Below are 20,701 nucleotides of genomic sequence, written 5' to 3' on the forward strand. Positions count from 1 at the left end.
TCAGAATTTTGACTTGATTTTTGTCGAAAATTTACATGGATGTATGATAAGACCTTATCTATGTATACAGTTGGTCTACACGGCAAACGATCCATTTACAAGGTCAAACGAGCCAAGAGTAGGTAAATAGTCAACATTTTTTTTGGTGATCCGGAATTGTGATGTGATTTTTACCCGAAATTTACATGGACAACCATTAAAACTTTATCTTTGGATCCAGTTGGTCACCATGGCCAAAACGGCCCATTTTAGATGTCAAACAAGCCACAGAGCAAGAAAACCCCTGATTTTGCCAATTTTCGTGTGCTCTAGTCTACCATCTTTTGGTGAATTCCAACATCTTTTTTAATTTACCTGAATGTACTTTCAGACCTTAGCCATGGAGCGAGTTTGTCACTTCGGCCAAAACGGCCCATTTTAGAGGTCAAACGAGCCCATAGCACGTAAATCCCCCATTTTCCCAAATTTCCTGTGCTACAGTCCATGGAAATTTTGGCGATCTGGAATTCTGATGTGATTTTTAATGAAAATATGCATGGACGTCTATTAAGATCTTTTCTATGGAGCGAGGTTGACACCAAGGCCAAAACGTCCCATTTTAGAGGTAAAACGAACCGTAGAGCAGATAAACTTCGCATTATGTCATTCTTCGTGTGCTAGTCCATCATCTTTTGTGGTGATCCAGAATTCCAACATGATTTTATCAAAAATTGACATGGACGTCCGTTAAGACCTTATTTATGGAGTCAATTCGTCAGCACGGCTAAAATGACACATTTTAGAGGTCAAACGAGCCCTAAAGCAGGTAAATCCCCTATTTCACTAATTTTCGTGTGTTATAGTATACAGTCTCTTTTGGTGATCCAAAATTCTGAAGTCATTTTTACCAGTATTATTCCTCTACGTCCGTTAAGACCTTTGTCGTGGAGCCTGTTGGTCACCATGCCAAAACGACCCATTTTCAAGGTCAAACGAGCCCCTTTTGCAAATTTTCGTGTGCTTTAGTCCACTATTTTTTTGGAAATCCGAAACTCTGACGTGATTTTGCCAAAAACTTATATGGACGTCCGTCAATAGCTTATATATGGAGTCAGTTTGTCACCATGAACAAAACGACCAATTTTAGAGGTCAAATGAGCCCCAAAGCAGGTAAATTCCCCATTTGGCTAATTTTCGTGTGCTATAGTCCACCATCTTTTTTCATAATCTGGAATTTCGACTTATCTTTTGCCAAAAATTTACCCGTACATCCGTTAAGAACTTAGCTATGGATCTGTTTGGTCACTACGACCAAAATGGCCCATTTTAAAGGTCAAACGAGCCCAGAGTAGGTGAACCCCCCATTTTGCCGATTTTCATATATTATAGTCCATGTGATTTTAGGTTATCCAAAATTCTGATGTGATTTTTACCAAAAAAATTAAATTTACGTCCATGAAGACCTTTTCTATGGATTGAGATACTGATGCAAGTTCTTCCCTTCTGAATCAGATAGATTCATATCTGAAAGAGGTTGACAATAAGTTCTTTCAAAACCAATTAGTCACCATATTAAAAACGACCCATATTTAAGGTCAAACGAGCTTTAGAGCAGGTAAACCCTCCATTTTACCGATTTTCATGTGCTATATTCTATGGGATTTTTGGTGATCCGAAATTCCGACATGATTTTTGCCAAAAATTTACATGGACATCCGTTAAGACCTTATTTGTTGAGACAATTTGTTACAACGGCAAAAACGACCCATTTTCAAGGCTAAATAAGTCCTAGAGCAAGTAAACCCCCAATTTTACCAATTTTCGTGTGTTATAGTCCACCATCTTTTTTGGTAATATTGAATTTCAACGTGATTTTTGCTAAAAATTTACATGGACATACGTTAAGACCTTATATATGGGGCCATGTTGTCACCACATCTAAAATGGCCCATTTAAGAGGTCAAACGAGGCCTAGAGCATGTAAACCCTCTAGTTTGCCAATTATCGTGTGCATAAGCCACCATTGTTTTCGGTGATCCAGAATTTTGACATATTTTTTACCGAAGATTTACTTATACGTCCATTAAGACATTAACTATGGATCCGGTTGGTTACCATGGATAAAACGGCCCATTTTCAAGGTCAAATGAGCCCAGAGTAGATAACCCCCCCATTTTACTATTTTTCGTGTACATAGTCCATAGATTCTTGGTTATCCAGGATTGCGATATGATTTTAGACAAAATATTTACATGGACGTCCGTTAGACCTCATCTATGGAGTGATTTTGTCACCACGACAAAAAGACCTATTTTCAAGGTCAAATGACCCTAGAGCAGTAAACCTCCAATTTTGCCGATATTCGTGTGCAATAGTCTACCATCTTTTTTGGTGATCAAGAATTCTGATGTGATTTTTACCTAAAATTTACATGGACGTCTTTCAAGACCTTCTCTATTGCGCCAATTGTTTACCACGGCCAAAATGACATATCTTAGAGGTTCAACGCGCTCCAAAACAGGTAAACCCCCCATTTTACCGATTTTCGTATGCTATCGTCCACAATCTTTTTTGGTGATATAGAATTATAACGTCTTTTTTTGCCAAAAGTTTACCTATATGTATTTTAAGACCTTATATATGGAGTCGGATAATCACTACGGCAAAAACGGTCCATTTTCAAGTTCAAACGAGCCCCAAAGTAGGTAATCCCCCCATTTTGCCAATTTTCGTGTGCTATAGTCCACCATTATTTTGGTTATCTAGAATTTTGAAGTGATTTTTGTAGAAAATTTACATGGACGTCCGTTTAAGCTTTATCTATGGAGCCAGTTGGTCACCACAGGCCAAACGACTCATTTTAGAGGTCAAATGAGCCTAGAGAAGGTAAATCCCCCATTTCACTAATTTTCTTGTGCTATATATAGTCCACCATCTTTTTTGATGATCAATAATTCTGATGTCTTTTTTTGTCTAAAACTTACTTGTACGTACTTTAAGACCTTAGCTATATATTTGATTTGTCACCACTACCAAAATGACCCATTTTCAAGGTCAAACAAGTCCAATGAAGGTAAACCCCACATTTTGCTGATTTTCCTGTGCTATAGTCCATGAGATTTTTGGTCATCTTGAATACCGATGTGATTTTTCCCAAAAATATAAATGAACGTCTATGAAAACCTTATCTATGGAGCCAGCTGGTGATCATGGCAAAAACGACAAATTTTTAAGGTTAAACAAGCCCAGAGCATGTAAATCCCCTATTTTGCTGATTTTTGTGTGCTATATTCAACCATCTTTTTTGGTATCCAGAATTTTGGCGTTGCAAAAAATTTACATGGACATCCATTAAGACCTTATATATAGAGCATGTTGGTTGCAACGACCAAAATGACCCATTTTAGAGGTCAAACGAGCCCCAAATCAAGTAAACCCCCAATTTCGCCAATTTTTGTGTACTATATTCCACCATATTTTATGCTGATCCAGAATTCCGACGTATTTTTTACTAAACAATTGCCTATACTTGCGATAAGACCATAGCTATGGAGTCGGTTGGTCACCATGGTTAAAACATCCCATTTTCTAGGTCAAATGATCCTAGAGTAGGTAAATTTCCCATTTTGCTGAATTTCATGTGCTATAGTCCATGGAATTTATGGTGATCCATAATTCCAACATGATTTTTAGAAAAATTTACATGTATGTCCGCTAAGACCTTATCTAAGGATCCTTTTCGTCACACAACCAAAATGACCTATTTTAGAGGTCAAACGAGACCTTGAGAAGGTAAACCTCCATTTTACCAGTTTTTATGTGCTATAGTCCACCATCCTTTTTAGTGATCCGTAATTACGACGTGATTTTTCTTAAAAATTTACATGGACGTTCGTTAAGACCTTATCTATGGAGCCAGTTGGTCACCACGGTCAAAACGACCCATTTTAGAGGTCTAATGATCCCAGAGTAGGTAAACCCCTATTTTGCCGATTTTTGTGTGCTATAGTCCACCATCTATTTTGGTGATCAGGAATTCTGATGTCGTTTTTGCCAAAAATTTGTATGGACGTCCGTTAAGACCTTATCTATAGATTCAGTTGGTAAACAAGGTCAAAACATCCAATTTTATAGGTCTAACAAGCCCAGAGCAGGTAAACTCCATATTTAGCCAATATTCTTGTGTTATAGTCCACCATCTTTTTGGTATCCGAATTTTCGATGTCTTTGTTGTCATAAATTTACATGAACGTCTTTTAAGACCTTAGATATGGAGCCTATTGGTCACCAAGTCCAAAACAACTCATTTTCAAGGTTACATGAGCCTTAGAGAAGGTAAGCCCCCCATTTTGCCGATTTTCGTATGCTATAGTTTTTGGATTTTTTCTGATCTAAAATTTTTCGACGTGATATTTGTTGAAAATTTACATAAACGTTTGTTAACACTATATCTATGGAGCCAAGTGGTCATCACAGAAAAACATCCATTTTAAAGGTCAAATGAGCCCTACAGTGGTAAACCCCCCATTTTGCTAATTTTCGTGTTCTATAATTCCCCTTCTTTTTTGGTGATTCATAATTCCGAAGCGGTTTTTGGAGAACATTTACACGGGCTTAAATTAAGACCTTATCTATGGAGCCAGCTGGTTATAACGACCAAAATTGCCCATTTTAAAGGTCAAACGAGCCCTACAGCAGGTAATCCCCCTATTTCGCCATTTTTCTTGTGCAATAGTCCAATATTTTTTTTGGTGATCCAAAATTACGACGTCTTTTTTGCTGAAAATTAACATATATGTCTGTGAAGACCTTTTCCATGGAGTCGGTTGGTCACCATGGCCAAAACGACCAATTTTCAAGGTCAAACAAGCCCAGAGCATGTAAATCCCCTATTTTGTCGATTTTCGTATGCTATAATCTATGGGATTTTTGGTGATCCAGAATTCCGACATGACTTTTGCCTAAAATTTTTATTGTAGTCCATTAAAACCTTATATATGGAGTCAGTTGGTTAACATGGAAAAAACACTCAATTTTCAAGGTCAAACGAGACTCAAAGATCGTAAACCCCTATTTTTGCCGATTTTCATGTGCTATAGTCCACCATCTTTTTGGTGATATGCAATTACGACGTGATTTTTATTGAAAATTTATATGGACGTCCGTTAAGACCTTATCTATGAAGTCAGTTGGTCACCATGGCCAAAGCGACCCTTTTAGAGGTCAAACGAGCCTAGAGCAGGTAAACCAATATTTCGCCAATTTTCGTGTGTTATAGTCCACCATCTTTTTTGCTAATCCGGAAGTCTGACGTCTTTCTTGACAAAAATTTACCTGTACGCCCGTTAAGACCTTAGTTGTGTAGATGGATGGTTATCATGGCCAAAACGGTCCATTTTCAAGGTCAAACGAGCCACGAGTAGGTAAATCCCTCATTTTGCCAATTTTCGTGTGATATAGTCCATGAGATTTTTAGTGATCCAGAATTCTGACGTGATTTTGGCCGAAAATTTACATGGACATCTGTTAAGACATTATCTATGAATCCAGTTGATCACCATGGCCACAACGCCTATTTAGAGGTCAAACGAGCCTAGAGCAGGTAAACCTCCCATTTTGCCAACTTTCATGTGCCATAGTCCACCATCTTTTTTGGTGATCCATAATTCCGACGAGATTTTTGCCGAAAATTAACATGGATGTCTGTTAAGACTTTATCTATAGAGCCAGTTGGTCACCACGACCAGAACAATCAATTTTAGAGGTCATACGAGCTGCAGAGCAGGTAAACCCCTTATTTTTGCCAATTTTCAAGTGTTAGTCAATGGGATTTTTGGTGATCTGCAATTCTGACGTGCATTTTGCCTATAACTTATATGAACATCCGTTAAGACCTTATTTGTTGAGTATATAGGTCCCCACGGCCAAAAAGACCTATTTTAGAGGTCAAAACGAGCCCAAAGAAGGTAAACCCCCTTATTTTGCCGATTTGTTTGTGTTATAGCCCATGGGATATTTGGAGATATGAAATTCCAACGTTATTATTTCCAAATATTTACTTGGATAGCGCTAACAGCATGGCCAAAGTGGCCCATTTTATAGGTAAAACAAGCTCAGAGAAGGTAAACCCCCCTATTTTATCAATTTTCGCGTGCTATAGTCCATAGGATTTTCGGTGATCTTGAATTTCGATATGATCTTTAACTAAAATTTACATGGACGTCTGTTAAGACCTTATTTATGTTGCTAGTTGGTCAACAAGGCCAAAACGGTCCATTTTAGAGGTCAATCAAGCCCCACAGAAGGTAAACCCCTCATCTCGCCAATTTTCGTGTGCTATAGTCTACCATCATTTTTGGTGATACAGTATTTCAACTTATTTTTTTGCCATAAATTGTCATGTATGTCCCTTATGACCTTATCTATGGAGCTAGTTGATCACCACGATCAAAACGACCCATTTTAGAGGTCAAACGAGCCCCAAAGCAGGTAAAGACCACATTTTGCTGATTTTCGTGCGCTAAAGTCAATCAAATTTTGGTGATCTCGAATTATGATATGATTTTTGCAAAAAAATTACAAGGACGTCAGTTAAGACCTTATCCATGTAGCCAGTTGGTCAACACATCCAAAACTGCCCATTTTAGAGGTCAAACAAGCCCCGGAGAAGGTAAACCTCCCATTTTGCCAATATTTGTGTGCTATGGTCCACCATCTTCTTTAGTGATCCGGAATATCGACTTGATTATTGCCAAAAATTTCCATGGACGTCTTTTAATTCCTTATCTATGCTGCCGGTCTATAACCAATAGTAAAAAAAGGTACATTTTCAAGGTTAAACGAGCCCAGAGCTGGTAAACCCCCAATTTTGTCAATTTTTGTGTGATATAGTCTACCATCTTTTTTGGTGATCCAGAATTACGATGTGATTTTGCTAAAAATTGAAATGAACGTCCATTCAAACTTTATCTATGGTGACAGTTGGTCAACACAGCCAAAACGACCCACTTTAGAGGTCAAACGAGCCCCAGAGCAGGTAAACCCCCAATTTTCGTGTGCTATAGTCCACCATCATTTTGGGTGATCCAAAATTTCAATGTGATTTTTGCCAAAATTTCTATGGATGTACGTTAATACCTTATCTATGGAGTTAGTTGGACACCACGGCCAAAACAACCCATTTTAGAGGTCAAACGAGCCCTAGAGCAGGTAAATCCCCTATTCAGCCAATTTTCGTGTGCTATTATCCACCATCTTTTTGGGTGATCCAAAATTTCAACGTGGTTTTTTCCAAAATTTTTATGGATGTACTTTAAGACCTTATCTATGGAGCTAGTTGGACAACACGGTCAAAACAACCCATTTTAGAGGTCAAACGAGCATCAGAGCATGTAAATCCCCCATTCAACCAATTTTCGTGTGCTATAGTGCACCATCTTTTTTGGTGATCCCAAATTGTGACGTCTTTTTTGCTAAAAATTTACTTGTACGTCTGTTACGACCTTATTTATGGAATCGGTTAGTCACCACGGTCAAAACGACCCACTTTCAAGGTGAAAAAAGCCCCAGAGCAGATACAACCCCCCCCCCCAATATTTTTTCGATTCTTGTGTGCTACAATCCATTGAATTTTTGGTGATCCAAAATTTCGACATGATTTTTATCGAAAAATATACATGAACGTTCGGTAAGACCTTATCTGTGGAATCAGATGGTCACCACGGCCAAAATGTCGCATTTTATAGCTCAAACGAGCCTCAGAGCTATAGTCCACCTCTTTTTTGATGATCCATAATTGCGATGTATTTTTTACCGAATATTTACTTGTACATCCGTTAAGACCTTTATGATGGACTCAGTTGGTCACCACAGAAAAAACGATCCATTTTCAAGGTCAAACAAGATCTACAGCAGGTAAATTCCCTATTTTGCAATTTTTTATGTGCTGTAGTCCTTGGATTTTTGGTGATCCAAAATGCCAATGTGATTTTTGCCTAAAATTTACATGGACGTCCATTAATACCTACTCTATGGAGCCAGTTGGTCACTGCTGCCAAAACTACCCATCTTAAAGGTAGAAAGAGCCATGGTGTAGGTAAACCGCCTACTTTGCCAATTTTTGTGTGCTATAGTCCACCATCTTTTTTGGTGATCAAAAAATCTGACATAATTTTTGCTGAAAATCTACATGGACATCCGTTAAGGCCTTATCTTTGGAGTCAGTTGGTCACCACGGCTAAACAACCCATTTTAGAGGTCAAACGAGTCAGAGCAGGTAAACCCCCTATTTTGCCAATTTTCGTCTGCTATAGTTCGCCATCTTTTTTGGTGATCTGGAATTCCAATGTGTTTTGCCAAAAATCTACATGGACGTTCATTAAGACCTTATCTATGGAGATGGTTGGTCACCACGACAAAAACGACCCAGTTTCTACGTCAAATGAGCCCTAGAGTAGGTAAACTCCCCATTTTGCTGATTTTTGTGTGCTGTAGTCCATAAGATTTTTTCTGATTCAAAATTCGGACGTGATTTTTGCAAAAAAATAACATGGACATCCGTTAATACCTTATCTATGGAACCAGTTGATCACCACAGAAAGAAAGACCCATTTTTAAGGTCAAACGAGCCCAGAGCAAGTAAACCCCCTATTTTGCCGATTTTCTTGTGCTATAGTCCACCTCTTTTTTATGGTGATCCGGAATTCCAACATCATTATTCGCAGAAAATTTACATGGACATCTGTTAAACCTTAGATATGGAGCAAGTTTATCACAACCGCCAAAACGACCCATTTTTGAGGTCAAACAAGCCCGAGCAGGTAAATCCCCAATTTCACCACTTTTCGTGTGCTATAGTCCACCATTTTTTTTGGTGATATGAAATTCCGACGTCTTTTTTGCTGAAAATTCACAAGTACTTCCATTAAGAACTTAGTTATGGAGCTGCTTGGTGCCCATGTCCAAAACGGCCCATTTTAAAGGTAAAACGAGTTCCAGAGCAGATAACCCCCTTATTTTGTCATTTTCCGTGTGTTATAGTCCATAGGATTTTCGGCGATCCCGAATTCCGATGTGATTTTTGCCAAAAATTTTCATGAACGTCCATGAAGACCTTATCTATGGAGTCATGTTGTCACCACGGCAAAAATAGCCCATTTTAGAGGTCAAACAAGCCCCAGAGTAGGTAAACCCCCCATTTTATCAATTTACGTGTGCTATTGTCCACCATCTTTTTTGGTGATTCGTGATTCTGACATGATTTATGCTAAAATTTACATGGACGTCCTTTAAGAGCTTATCTATGGAGATAGTTAGTCACAACAACCAAAACAACCCATTTTAGAGGTCAAATAAGTCCAGAGAAGGTAAACCTCCCATTTTGCCAATTTTCGTATGCTATAGTACACCATTTTTATTAGTGATTTGGAATTCTGACGTGATTTTTGTCGAAAATTTGCATGGACGTCTGTTAAGATCTTATCTAGGATATAATTGGTCACCACAGCCAAAACGATCCATTTTAGAGGTCAAACGAGTCCCAAAGCAGATAAACCCACTATTTCACCAACTTTTGTGTGTTATATACCACCTTATTTTTCGGTGATCCAGAATTCCAGCGTCTTTTTTGCTGAAAATTTACATGTATGTATCTTAAGACCTTTGGTATGGTGTCTATTGGTCACCAAAGCCAATACGGGTCATTTTAAAAGTCAAACAAGCCTAGACAGTTAGAACCCCCGTTATGTCGATTTTCGTATGCTATAGTCCATGAGATTTTTGGTGATCTGACGTGATTTTTGCAAAACATTTACATGGAAATCCGTTAAGACCTTATCTATGGAGTCGGTTGGTCACTATGACAAAAATGACACATTTTAAAGGTCAAACTAGCCTAGAGAAGGTAAACCCCTCAGTGTGTTGATTTTCATGTGCTATAGTCCATTATATGTTTTGGAGATCCGCAATTTCGACGTGTTTTTTTTTAAAATTTTCATGGACGTAGGTTAAGACCTTATCTATGGAGTCAGGTTGGTCACCACGGCCAAAACGACTCATTTTACAATTCAAACGAGCCCAGAGCAGGTAAACATTGTATTTCACCAGTTTTTGTGTGCTATATTAGTCCATCATTTTTTTTGATGATCCATAACTCCAACATCTTTTTTGCTAAAAATTTACCGGTACGTCCTTTAATACCTTAGCTATGGAGTCGATTGGTCACCACGGTCAAAACGGCCCATTTTCAATGTCAAACGAGGCCCAGAGCAGGTAAACTCCTCGTTTTGTTGATTTTCGTGTGCTATAGTCCATCATCTTTCTGGGTGATCTAGAATTTCAACGTGATTTTTATCGAAAACTTACATGGACGTCTATTAAGACTTTATCTATGGATTTAGTTAGTCACCATGCCAAAATGACCCATTTTAGAGGTCAAACGAGCCCTAGAGCAGGTAAATCCCCCATTTTGTCAATTTTTCGTGTGCTATAGTCCACCATCTTTTTTGGTGATTCAGAATTCTGATGTCTTTTTTACCGAAAAATTACTTGTACATCCGTTAAGAACTTAGCTATGGAGCCAGTTAGTCACCACGACCAAAACAACCCGTTTTCAAGGTCAAACAAGCCCAGATCAGGTAAATTCCCTATTTCACCAATTTTCATGTGCTTTAATCAATGAGATTTTTGGTGATATTTTTGTAATCAATTTGATTGATTAGTAATTTCGATCTCTGATTGTTGACTAATGTCAAACGTTGATCTAAATACACTTAAACTTCCAACCCAAAAGCTCAAATTCACATAAAGACTCCAAATTTGAAACGACAACATTTTCTAATCAAATTTTGCATTCTAAAATTGATAGAATTGATCTAGTTCTAGTCTGAGACTCGTAGTTCAGGATGTTGACTAGAGTCACTTATGTCAATTTAAGAGTCTCCAAATCTCTAAAAGTCCAAAAAATACAACTTTTCGATTGGTTACAAAACAAGCTTTATAAACTGATCCAGCATGACTCGGGGGCCCTATCGAGAGGGATAAAATGATAATTTTTTAAAATATTTCCAAAAATGACCTTTAGGGTCATCAAATATACCCAATTCCTATTTCACACTTAATTAGAAACTGTGTTTGGCTAAAAACAATTCTCCCACCTTTTTCTCAACTATACTACATGTATTTCTCTCATAGTCGTGATTCCAACAATTTAGCATGATTTACTTTTAATTTTTTCAAGTTCAAATAAGAAATTTCCTTAAATTTGTGTTTTTAATATTATTATTCATATCAGGTAAATGTTTTAATTAACGATAAGTGTATCTACATATTTCTTCTTGCAATTGAAAATACTGTTACTAAAGAAAAACCGACCAAACATAAAACATCAAAGAGGTATATGATTCATTAATGTATCTACTATATCATGATACATCGTGTACTAAAAAGATGTTATGATACATAGTATATCAAAAAAGTATCATGATACATTATGTCTCAAAAGATTATCATGATAAATCATGTCTCAAAAAAGTATCATGATACATCGGGTATCAAAAAGGTATCATGATATATCGTGTATAAAAAAGTATCATTTTGTAATAGGCTTAAGTCATATACCGCCCCTCAAAGTTGTCCGCATAATTCACTTAGACACCTCAACTAAACTTGTACCTATTAAACACCTAAATTGTTCAAAACATGTACCTATTAGACACAAAATGCTGATATGGCAAAAAATGTCTATTGCACTTCTCTAAAGCGCGTGAAAAGACTTAAAATAGTGTCTTTTTTTATTTTTTTTACATTTTTTTCTTCTTTTATTGACACTTGGCATTATAATTAACTTAAAAAATATTTTCTTCTTTATTTACACTTTTTTCAGAAAAGAAAACACCCCACTCCCTATCTATCATCTTCTTCATAATTTAGTTTACAAAACTTTCTTCATTTTAGCTCTAACACTGTTTTTTTTTCTTTTTTTTTATATACAAAAAATTTATATCTTCCAAATATGAATATAAATGAAAATCAACTATAAAGATTCAGATTTGAAAGAAAGTCTTCGTATGATTTATTTCAAATCTCATAAAAACAAGGAACAAGTATGAAGAAGATGAAAAAAGATAAATGATTTTTACGTATAAAAATAGTTAGCCGATATTTATTTATCACAATTTTTGAACAATGACTTTTACTCAAATTCATATGTGGTCATTAAATTTATCAAAAATGATATAAAAAAATTTGAAAGAAATAATTTTGGAGCTATCAATTTCATTTTGTCATCGATGTAGAGTTGAATAACCGCCAACAAAAGTTTCTTTCTTCTTCACTCTTAGTATGAAAAAAAAAATAATCTTGAAGTTATTTGCAAAGAATAAGATTTTGTAATTTGAGAAATAATGTGTTTTGGGGAAGAAGATGAAGATGAAAGGGGGTTGGAGTGGGATGGGGTAAGGTGAGGTAGAATAGGTTGACATTTTCGTTTTTCTTTTTCTTTTTTAAAAAATTAGATATTAAATGTGTATTTTTTTTTTTATAATTTTTGGCCCAATGCCAAATGTTATTTTTTAATTAGTCATGTTGCCACGTCACCGCAAATGTATCACACACTCTTTACATTTTTTGTTGATTATAAAAAATGTCTAATAGAAAAGATTATTATATAGGTAAAAGTGTTCAATTGGTACTAGTATTAGTTGAAGTGTCTAAGTGAATTATGCGGAGAACTTTAAGGGGCCGCTGATGACTTAAGCCTTATGTAATATATCTAGAAGGTATCATGGTATATCATGTATTAGAAAGGTATTATTATGTAATGTATCAGAAAAGTATCATGGTACATTAATGTATTGAATATGTATCATTATATAATGTATCAGAAAGGTATCATACTACATCATCTATCGAAGATGTATTATGACAATAAAAATGTATCAGAAGTGTATCATGATACATCATATATAATAAATGTATCATGACACCATCAATTACATAATCTAAGCAATTATTCTTTGTGTTCCAAATTCCGGAATGTCATATCAAAACTTGAATGCTTGACATAGTTGATACACATAAATAATAGATAACTTTGATACTTCAATCCACAACCCCAATAAATAAAAAGATAAAGAAACCAATGAAATAAATAAAATTGTCAGATTTTATTTTTGAATTTATTTTGGGATAAATTGTTTCTAGTATCTCATTAACAATTTTACAACAAATCAATAACGTAATTTAGTAAATCAACATAATTAGCCACATTATTGTGTTAATTATTCGCGTCAGTTAAGGAGTTGTGTATTTAATGGCAACAACATGGATTGTATATTTGATACAATTGTGCCAGAACTGTGATACAAAAAAGAAGAAGTGATATTGTTATGTAAATAACAAAAGTCTCAATGAACTACATAATATACACATATATTATAAACTTGAATGAATTTTATCTTCAATCAAAACATACATATCAGTCTTTTTTCGATTCATTCAATGAGAATAGATTCAATTGATTACTCTTTTTCTTTTTTTTTTGCGTACAAGCTTTTCCCTTAGGATTCAATGTCGTTGTGGAACTTTAGAGAAAGTAAGAATGAGAGTAGTTTTTATGACTAATACAACTGGTGTAATGGTGAAATTGCTCCACTCATTATCAGTCTTGATTCAAACCAAGAATTGGATTTTAGTCTGAGCACCAATAATACTAAAGAAAAAATTACATGAATTGGTACATTTTTAAAAATAATTAATGATTTTAGCGATACTTTTTGTTTATTACCATTTATAGCAATATTGTATAAATCTGTAATATGTATTAAAAGTGAATTATGTATTCAATATATTTGAATTATAATTATTTTTGAAATATATTATGTTTGTTTGATAAAAAATTGTCACATTGTATCATAAGTGTATTAAAATGTGTGATAAATGTATTATCTATCATTAAAATTTGTATTATATTTGAATAATAAATTTATATTTGTAATATGTATTAAACTTGTATTACAAATGAATTAAAAGTGGTCAAGTGAAAAGAAATGTTATTACTATAAATGGTAAATATTTTTTTATCATAGTATATTTATGTAAGTTTCCTAATTCTAAACACCAGGTGGAAACCAATTTTTCTTTTTTTAGTTTTTATGATTGTTTTAAGAATGACACATGAGTGACATGTGATACTCACGATAGTTTTTAGTCAATTTATGTAAGATTAAATGTGAGTATTTTAGACTAAGAGACTAAAACTTATATTTAAAGGACAAAAATAAGTCAACCCAAGAAAATAAATAATGTTTTCTAAAAACTCAACATTTCAAATCATTCAAGAATGGTCATCCTTCTAATCAGGCAAAGGTTTAGAGAATTCTTGATGACCATTATGTTTTCATTATTGATTTGACCAAAAGTAGAAAGACAAACAAAAGACAACAAGTAGGGTCAATTTTTTTCTTCTTCCAAATTCATGTTGGGAACATTATTCCCCCTCTTTAATTCTTGACAATTTTGATCAACCTACAATTCATTTTGCTCATTTCTACTCAAAAAGTATATATAATCTTCTTGTTTTTTGAATATGGTGAGCCTACATGGATTGCATGAAGAAAGATTGGTAGCTGTGGCCATTGATAAAAATAAAGGAAGCCAATATGCACTTAGATGGGCTACTGAAAATGTACTTACAAAAGGCCAAAAGGTTACATTACTTCATGTTCCTCAAACTCAAACTACATCAGCACCACAATCTCCAACATATAATAACAATGGTATGCATAAAAAAAATGATTTATTGATTTTGTTATGATCAATTATATTTCATATCATAATGTACATGTCCTTGTTTTTTGGATTTGTGTTTTCTTATGTATTAGGAGGCAATGATCCATCAACTGGACAAGATTCAAATAGCCAATGTACAGATTTGTTCCTTCCTTTTCGCGTCTTTTGTTCTTTCAAAGAAGTGAGAAACTAATTTATTTCGCGAAAATAAGATTTTAGAATAAAATGAAAATAATATTATGACATTATTCTTTTACACAAATTTTCAGATAGCTTATGATCTAATCATACTTGAAGGTCAAGACATTGCAAAGTCTCTCATCGACTATGTTTCACTTTATAGAGTTCAAAATTTGATAATTGGTTGTCCATCAAAGAATGGAATTTCAAGGTACTTTTTATTTTTATTTTATTTTTAATATATATGCAAACGTTTACCATTGAGATAGTAGTCAGGTTTGCATACACTCTACCCTGTTCAGACCCCGATTTCTGGGACTATACTGAGTATGTTGTAATATCTATGCAAAAGTATGTTAGAGATACTAAAAAGTTTCACTTTATAATGACAGACTTTTCACTAAAAGTGATGTTGCAAATACTGTAATGAAGAAGGCACCAAGCTTTTGCAATATTTACATAGTTTCCAAAGGGAAAATCAGTTCTACAAGAATGGCTTCTCATCCGTTGAAACGAAAATCCTCGAATCCTAGCATACGTATCCCACCACAACGCAATTCCAACTTTGATGCAACGAATTTAATGTAAGTGTAGATTGTAAGTTTGAGATTAGTCATAGTACAACAATAACGTCCTAGTGTAATCCAACAAGTTTGATACATGACATTTCGTGGAAATTAAACAGGTCTCCGTTTCCGAGGGTGAGTATATCAACCAACAAGACATCAGATGAGGTTTATGTGGCAAAAGCTGATAATTCATTTTCAGGTTCTGATAGAATGAGCACAGATAGTAGTACTTTGTTCCTGGATTGCTATGATAATTTAGGAAGTGAAGTTCATTCTCATCGTCCCTCAGTATCTATGAATTTTATCGACAGCAAACACGTTGGAGAGCCTACGAGGCTGTCTGGTTTTGGTCCTACAAGGTTGGTTGATCATATGCATTCCGCAAATGAGTTTCTACTATCTGAACAGAACTGTGAAGAAAATTCATCGTCCGCCGATAAAATTGTAAGCTTCAAACTTCTTTCACCTCTGCACTTTGATAGATTTCACAAAAACGATGAAAGATAAAATATTTATTAAACTCCGTCAAATATAATCCCATGAACAACACCACAAAAGCTACATCAAACACAAGAAATATATATTAAAAAAAATAGTAGCGAAAATTTCATCTTTATTATAAGTTGCACCAGACTCTAGAATAGACCAAAAAAACAGAAATTATACCTCTAAATATGAGTTCATATTAAATCATAACAAATTTTCATGCAAGAACAAGGAAGAGGGAGGATTATGTTTGTTTGACAACTAATGTGAATGTTACCATAACAACACACACAAATAACAAAAACAGCTGAAGGAGCACCTTATCTCACAACCAACTTCTAGGAAGGGTGCTATGAGGAAAATTAGGCATCCATAATAAAGCTAGTTACATATAAGCCTATAAATCGAACTGCTGCAACTATGAGCTTTCCTTCCAGTCTTTAAAAGATCTAATATTTCCATAATATCCGTCTTAATCTGTATCACAACTTTTTCGGTCTATACACTCAAGTGCTTGAATGTAGTTGGTTCCTACCCTTTCAAGTGTAGTAACAATTTCTCTCTCGGTGGCTGCCACAATCTCCTTTTCGAACTGCTTCCAATACTTCCTTCTAGTTTGCTCCAAAACAGTTTTCACTTCACCAGTTTGAAGTTGTTTTCCCGTCCAATTTGATGGATCAATTATCAACCGTTTGATCCAAACACAATCTGCAAATAAATGTAGTGATGTTTGGGTAGCCTTCATATTGCATAAGCAACAGTCATTAGTATTGATGGGTATTTTCAAGTGTCTAAGTCTTGCTTTAGTAAGTAACCTCCCCTGTACAGCTAGACAGAGAATGAATTCGTGTTTAGTACAGTGTCTAGTTATAGAATAGCTTCCATTAGTAGCTAGTTAGAATATACATGTCATTTGTGTACCAATTTATCATGTCATTCTTTAAAGAATAGAGCTTGTTTGAGCACCAACTACAATCATTAGGGGTGCACCAAGATGTTAATATCTTACGTCATATACAATCCGTGAATCCATTTGACTCACAATGAGTCCTATTTTGTTAAAATTGCCACAAGAGTTTGCCCGTATAGGCAATGTTCCAGAATCTGCACCCTTTAATGTTCACGCCACCATATTGTTTTACAGTATGAACCTCTTTTATAACATTTAGAGGAAGAATGAACACAACTCCCTAGAAGCTATAAATGGAGAATAAAACATACAGTAATAATTTGTAATCTACCAGAATACGATAGCATCTTAGCGTAGCCATTCTTGATCCTATGAGCGATATATTTTATAGCGGTGAGTTGTTAACATTCCAATTTGCTCGATGTTCTGGCTGTGTAACTTTGTCTTGATAGATAGTCTGCAATCATATTTTTGTCAGTTGACAGACCCAAATATATGACTACTAGAAAATGTGTGATTCTTAAGAGTAGGTCCTTATTCTGCTCATCATTTCCAGAAATGAACATATTTGATTTGTCTATGTTGGCTATCATCCCAGTGACTCTTGTGAAATGGTACACATCAAAAGATTCAAAGATAAGTTTGTGATATTATCATTGTATATAGATGATATATCAATAGGTGCAACTGACATTGATTTTGCAAAAGAAATAAAAGAGTGGTTATTATTTTTAATTGTTATTGGATCCAGTGTAGCTATAGTCTCGAGGGACATTAACAAAGAGTGTTATATGTCGCTAAAAAGATGTTTTAATGGCAATTAAGCTATTACCGTTAACTAATTGACAGTAAAGATCATTTTTTATGTAGTGTACGACATTATATCCGGATCCTGTAATGTTTATGGTTGTTATTCTTTCATTAGTTTCTGTTTTTTGGATCGGTCTAGCCTTAAGTAGTTATTACTGTTGTGACTTGTGAGTATAGATAAATACTAGCTCTATTTTGTGAGTCACTCCATATTGTTGGATCAAGCTTTCGCCTATCCATTATTTATCACTACTTACCTTGTGAGAATTCGGGCTATGTCCCAGTCCCAGTATGACTGATCATTTGAACAGACTAGCTAATTAAGCATTATTGGCTTAGTCAATTGAATTTTTTATTGACATGCAAAGTGATTTGGTGTATCAAATCATTGATTCTAATGTATAATTTGATCTAATATGGCACAATCCAATCGAGGTGAAGAGTTAACTGATACTCGTGGTTGTAGGGTTTAACAAGCTATTTGGTGGACTAGTTGTGGTCCACGAAGTTGGTCCATATATACTATCACTGAAGTTGTTAGTGGAAGGTAGTGAAATTGGGTAGTTGAAGAGTTATTCACCTAAAAAAATGACTTAAAATCAATTGGACTTTCAAAAACATATTTTTGAAGGACACATTCATTAACATCATAAAGAAGCTTTTGTCTTAAAATTACTGTAAGTGTATGTATATATATATATATATATGAAATTAGCATTATCTCATTTTCTTGAGGAATCTTAATATTTGACATGTTAGATTTTTTTTCCAGAAAGAAATGGAAGAAAAGCTGAGAAGACTAGAGTTGCAAACAATTCAAACTATGGAAATGTACCATGCAGCCTGCAAAGAGGCACTAAGAGAGAAGCAAAAGGTAATGACTTGATTTACTCTTTTTTAATGTTCTTTTGGTGGAGTTTTGGATTCTTTAATTAATCTGGAGTTGTTTGAGTTATATAACGTTATTAAATTGTAGTATCTTGGAGGGGACAAATTAAGAGTTATACTACTGGATTCACTTATATGGGCGCCAATCTCCATAGAAATGGCTAAATATCTGCGCCTTAGCTTGAGTATTTGTTTATCATTTTTGTGATACGTTCACCAATAACTTTAAACCACCTAAGCATCGTACTTGTCCATTAATATAGCTTTTAATTAGGGAACAATATCACAATGTAAAAGAGTGATTAAAGTACTAATCAAAGTCATGCAAATGGTAAAATAGAACTTTTGACTTTGCCCATGAATCAAATCTCCTTTTCTAATTAGCAATGTCAATTGTACGTTTAGTGTACACATTTCCTTATGTTTTTACCATAGTCACACATTTTTAGTTGTAAATCCCATATAATATATGCTTTTACCTAATATTGTTTCCACTCCTTGTTAAGTATATTGCTAGTCTTCCGACATCATTTTGTACATCCGTTTATGGTAAGATAGTCTTCGAGTACTTGAAGACTATTTTAGTATGTATTTTAACTTTTTTTTTTTTTATTGTTTTTAGTTGAGGGAACTTGAAAATTTGAGGAAGGAAGATGTGAAGAAACTAGAAGAAGCAAGACGAGAAAAGGAAGAGGCATTGGATCATGTTGCGAAGGAGAAAGCATTAAGGATTGCATCAAAGGAAGAGGCGAAAGCCGCTAAAAGAAAGGCTGAAAAAGAGGCAGAAAAGAGAAAGCGTTTTGAAAGAAAAGCGCTTAAAGAATCTGAGGCCAAGAAGTCTACTATAAAGTCCTTAGTTTACTCCCAAAAGGCTATAAAGTATCAAAGTTTACTTAGGATACTTGTGGTTTTGATAATTTTCTACCTTTATTTCTTTGAGTTGTGATGATCATTGAGTCATGAGTAGAGAAGAAAATGTGAGGGATATGAGGAGGAAGTTCTTCCGGCAATCTCAGGCATATTACTAATCGATTATTTGGCCTGGTCATTGATATTTTCATCAATGAGTAAGAAACAAACTAATCCCAATTTCTCTATCCTTTTTTATATTTATCAAAATGTTAAGAAAAATTGATGTAATTTCCTTTTTTGTTGGGTGCAGTTAATCGGGATCCTGATGCATATAGATACAAATGGTTCAATGGAAACAAAATAATCATGTTGGGGTTTGTTGTTGTTGTATATATGTCGAATCCTTGATTCTGAAAGATGGAGAAACTCAATCCTCTATTAATGGAGTAAATTGAGCTCAAGGATGGAGACAATTATAAGATCTACAAAAGGAGAGAGAAGAAATTCTTGGATCATTGCAAAATGAATTTGGGGGAAATGAAAGCTTATCGCATTCTGAGTTTGATACACACATATCATGCATTATTAAAAAGGTATAATATATAAATATATGTCTTTTAACTTTGCCTCATCTTATGGTTATGTCTTCCAACGTTGAGTATACACAAGTAGACACTTAAACTTATATAAAATTAAACATATAGACACACGTCCTATGTGACATCCTACATACCAATTTGCGTCCTACGTGGTGTCCTATGTGTATTGTGTCACATAGGACTAATGTGTAAACTTATTCAACTTTATACAAGTTTAAATGTCTATTTGTGCACACCCAAAGTTGAAGGATATAAATGTGAAATGAGACTGAGTTAAAGGGCATATATATGTATTTGACACACACAAAATTCTCATCACTAAGGCATATAAATTGAAGGCATAAACATATATTGGACCGTTAACTCTTCAAATTTTAACTTTGACCTCCAATTTTCATAGTGAACAAACAGACACTTTAACTATCCAACTTTTAAATAAATAAACACGTCATTGTTACAGCTAAAGAGTTGAAATGCAAACGCTCCAACATGTCTTAGTGATCAACTCATGACTGTGAACTAATTAAATATTTTGCACATCAATTTTAGTACTAAAAAATCAAAATCAATTTCAATTTAGTTTCATCGGATTGTCTCTCAAAAGTTCAAACCATAGCTAGGTTAAACAATCAAATTCTAGT

The 20,701-nt window shown here is 34.6% G+C and overlaps 1 protein-coding gene across 3 annotated transcripts; it reads left to right on the plus strand.

The window, feature by feature from the left end:
* Window positions 1–14,390: 14,390 nt before the first annotated feature.
* LOC107006817 (U-box domain-containing protein 35-like) lies at window positions 14,391–20,416 on the plus strand. 3 transcript variants are annotated; one of them, XM_027913413.1, is made up of 9 exons: window positions 14,391–14,753; window positions 14,859–14,947; window positions 15,036–15,157; window positions 15,339–15,530; window positions 15,632–15,714; window positions 15,827–15,959; window positions 18,481–18,595; window positions 19,232–19,676; window positions 19,772–20,416. In XM_027913413.1, exons 1-8 carry the CDS (start codon window positions 14,564–14,566, stop codon window positions 19,553–19,555), a joined length of 1,248 nt encoding a protein of 415 aa, XP_027769214.1. In that variant the 5' UTR covers window positions 14,391–14,563; the 3' UTR covers window positions 19,556–19,676; window positions 19,772–20,416. The 3 variants fall into 3 exon arrangements, with proteins under 3 accessions (XP_027769214.1, XP_015060822.1, XP_027769215.1); XM_015205336.2 differs by having other exon boundaries at window positions 15,632–15,959; window positions 18,494–18,595; XM_027913414.1 differs by having other exon boundaries at window positions 14,859–14,900; window positions 15,632–15,959; window positions 18,494–18,595.
* The last annotated feature ends 285 nt before the right edge of the window (window positions 20,417–20,701 follow it).

The sequence above is a fragment of the Solanum pennellii genome, chromosome 12 (genome assembly GCF_001406875.1).
Source record: "Solanum pennellii chromosome 12, SPENNV200".
Lineage (NCBI taxonomy): Eukaryota > Viridiplantae > Streptophyta > Magnoliopsida > Solanales > Solanaceae > Solanum > Solanum pennellii.

Bases quoted from the DNA above. Each gene is read 5' to 3' on its own strand.
- LOC107006817 (XM_015205336.2), top strand. From the start codon at position 14,564: ATGGTGAGCCTACATGGATTGCATGAAGAAAGATTGGTAGCTGTGGCC. The intron at 14,948-15,035 runs GTGAGAAACTAA...ACAAATTTTCAG, and splicing joins TCTTTTGTTCTTTCAAAGAA to ATAGCTTATGATCTAATCAT. The intron at 15,960-18,493 runs GTAAGCTTCAAA...TTTTTTTTCCAG, and splicing joins CATCGTCCGCCGATAAAATT to AAAGAAATGGAAGAAAAGCT.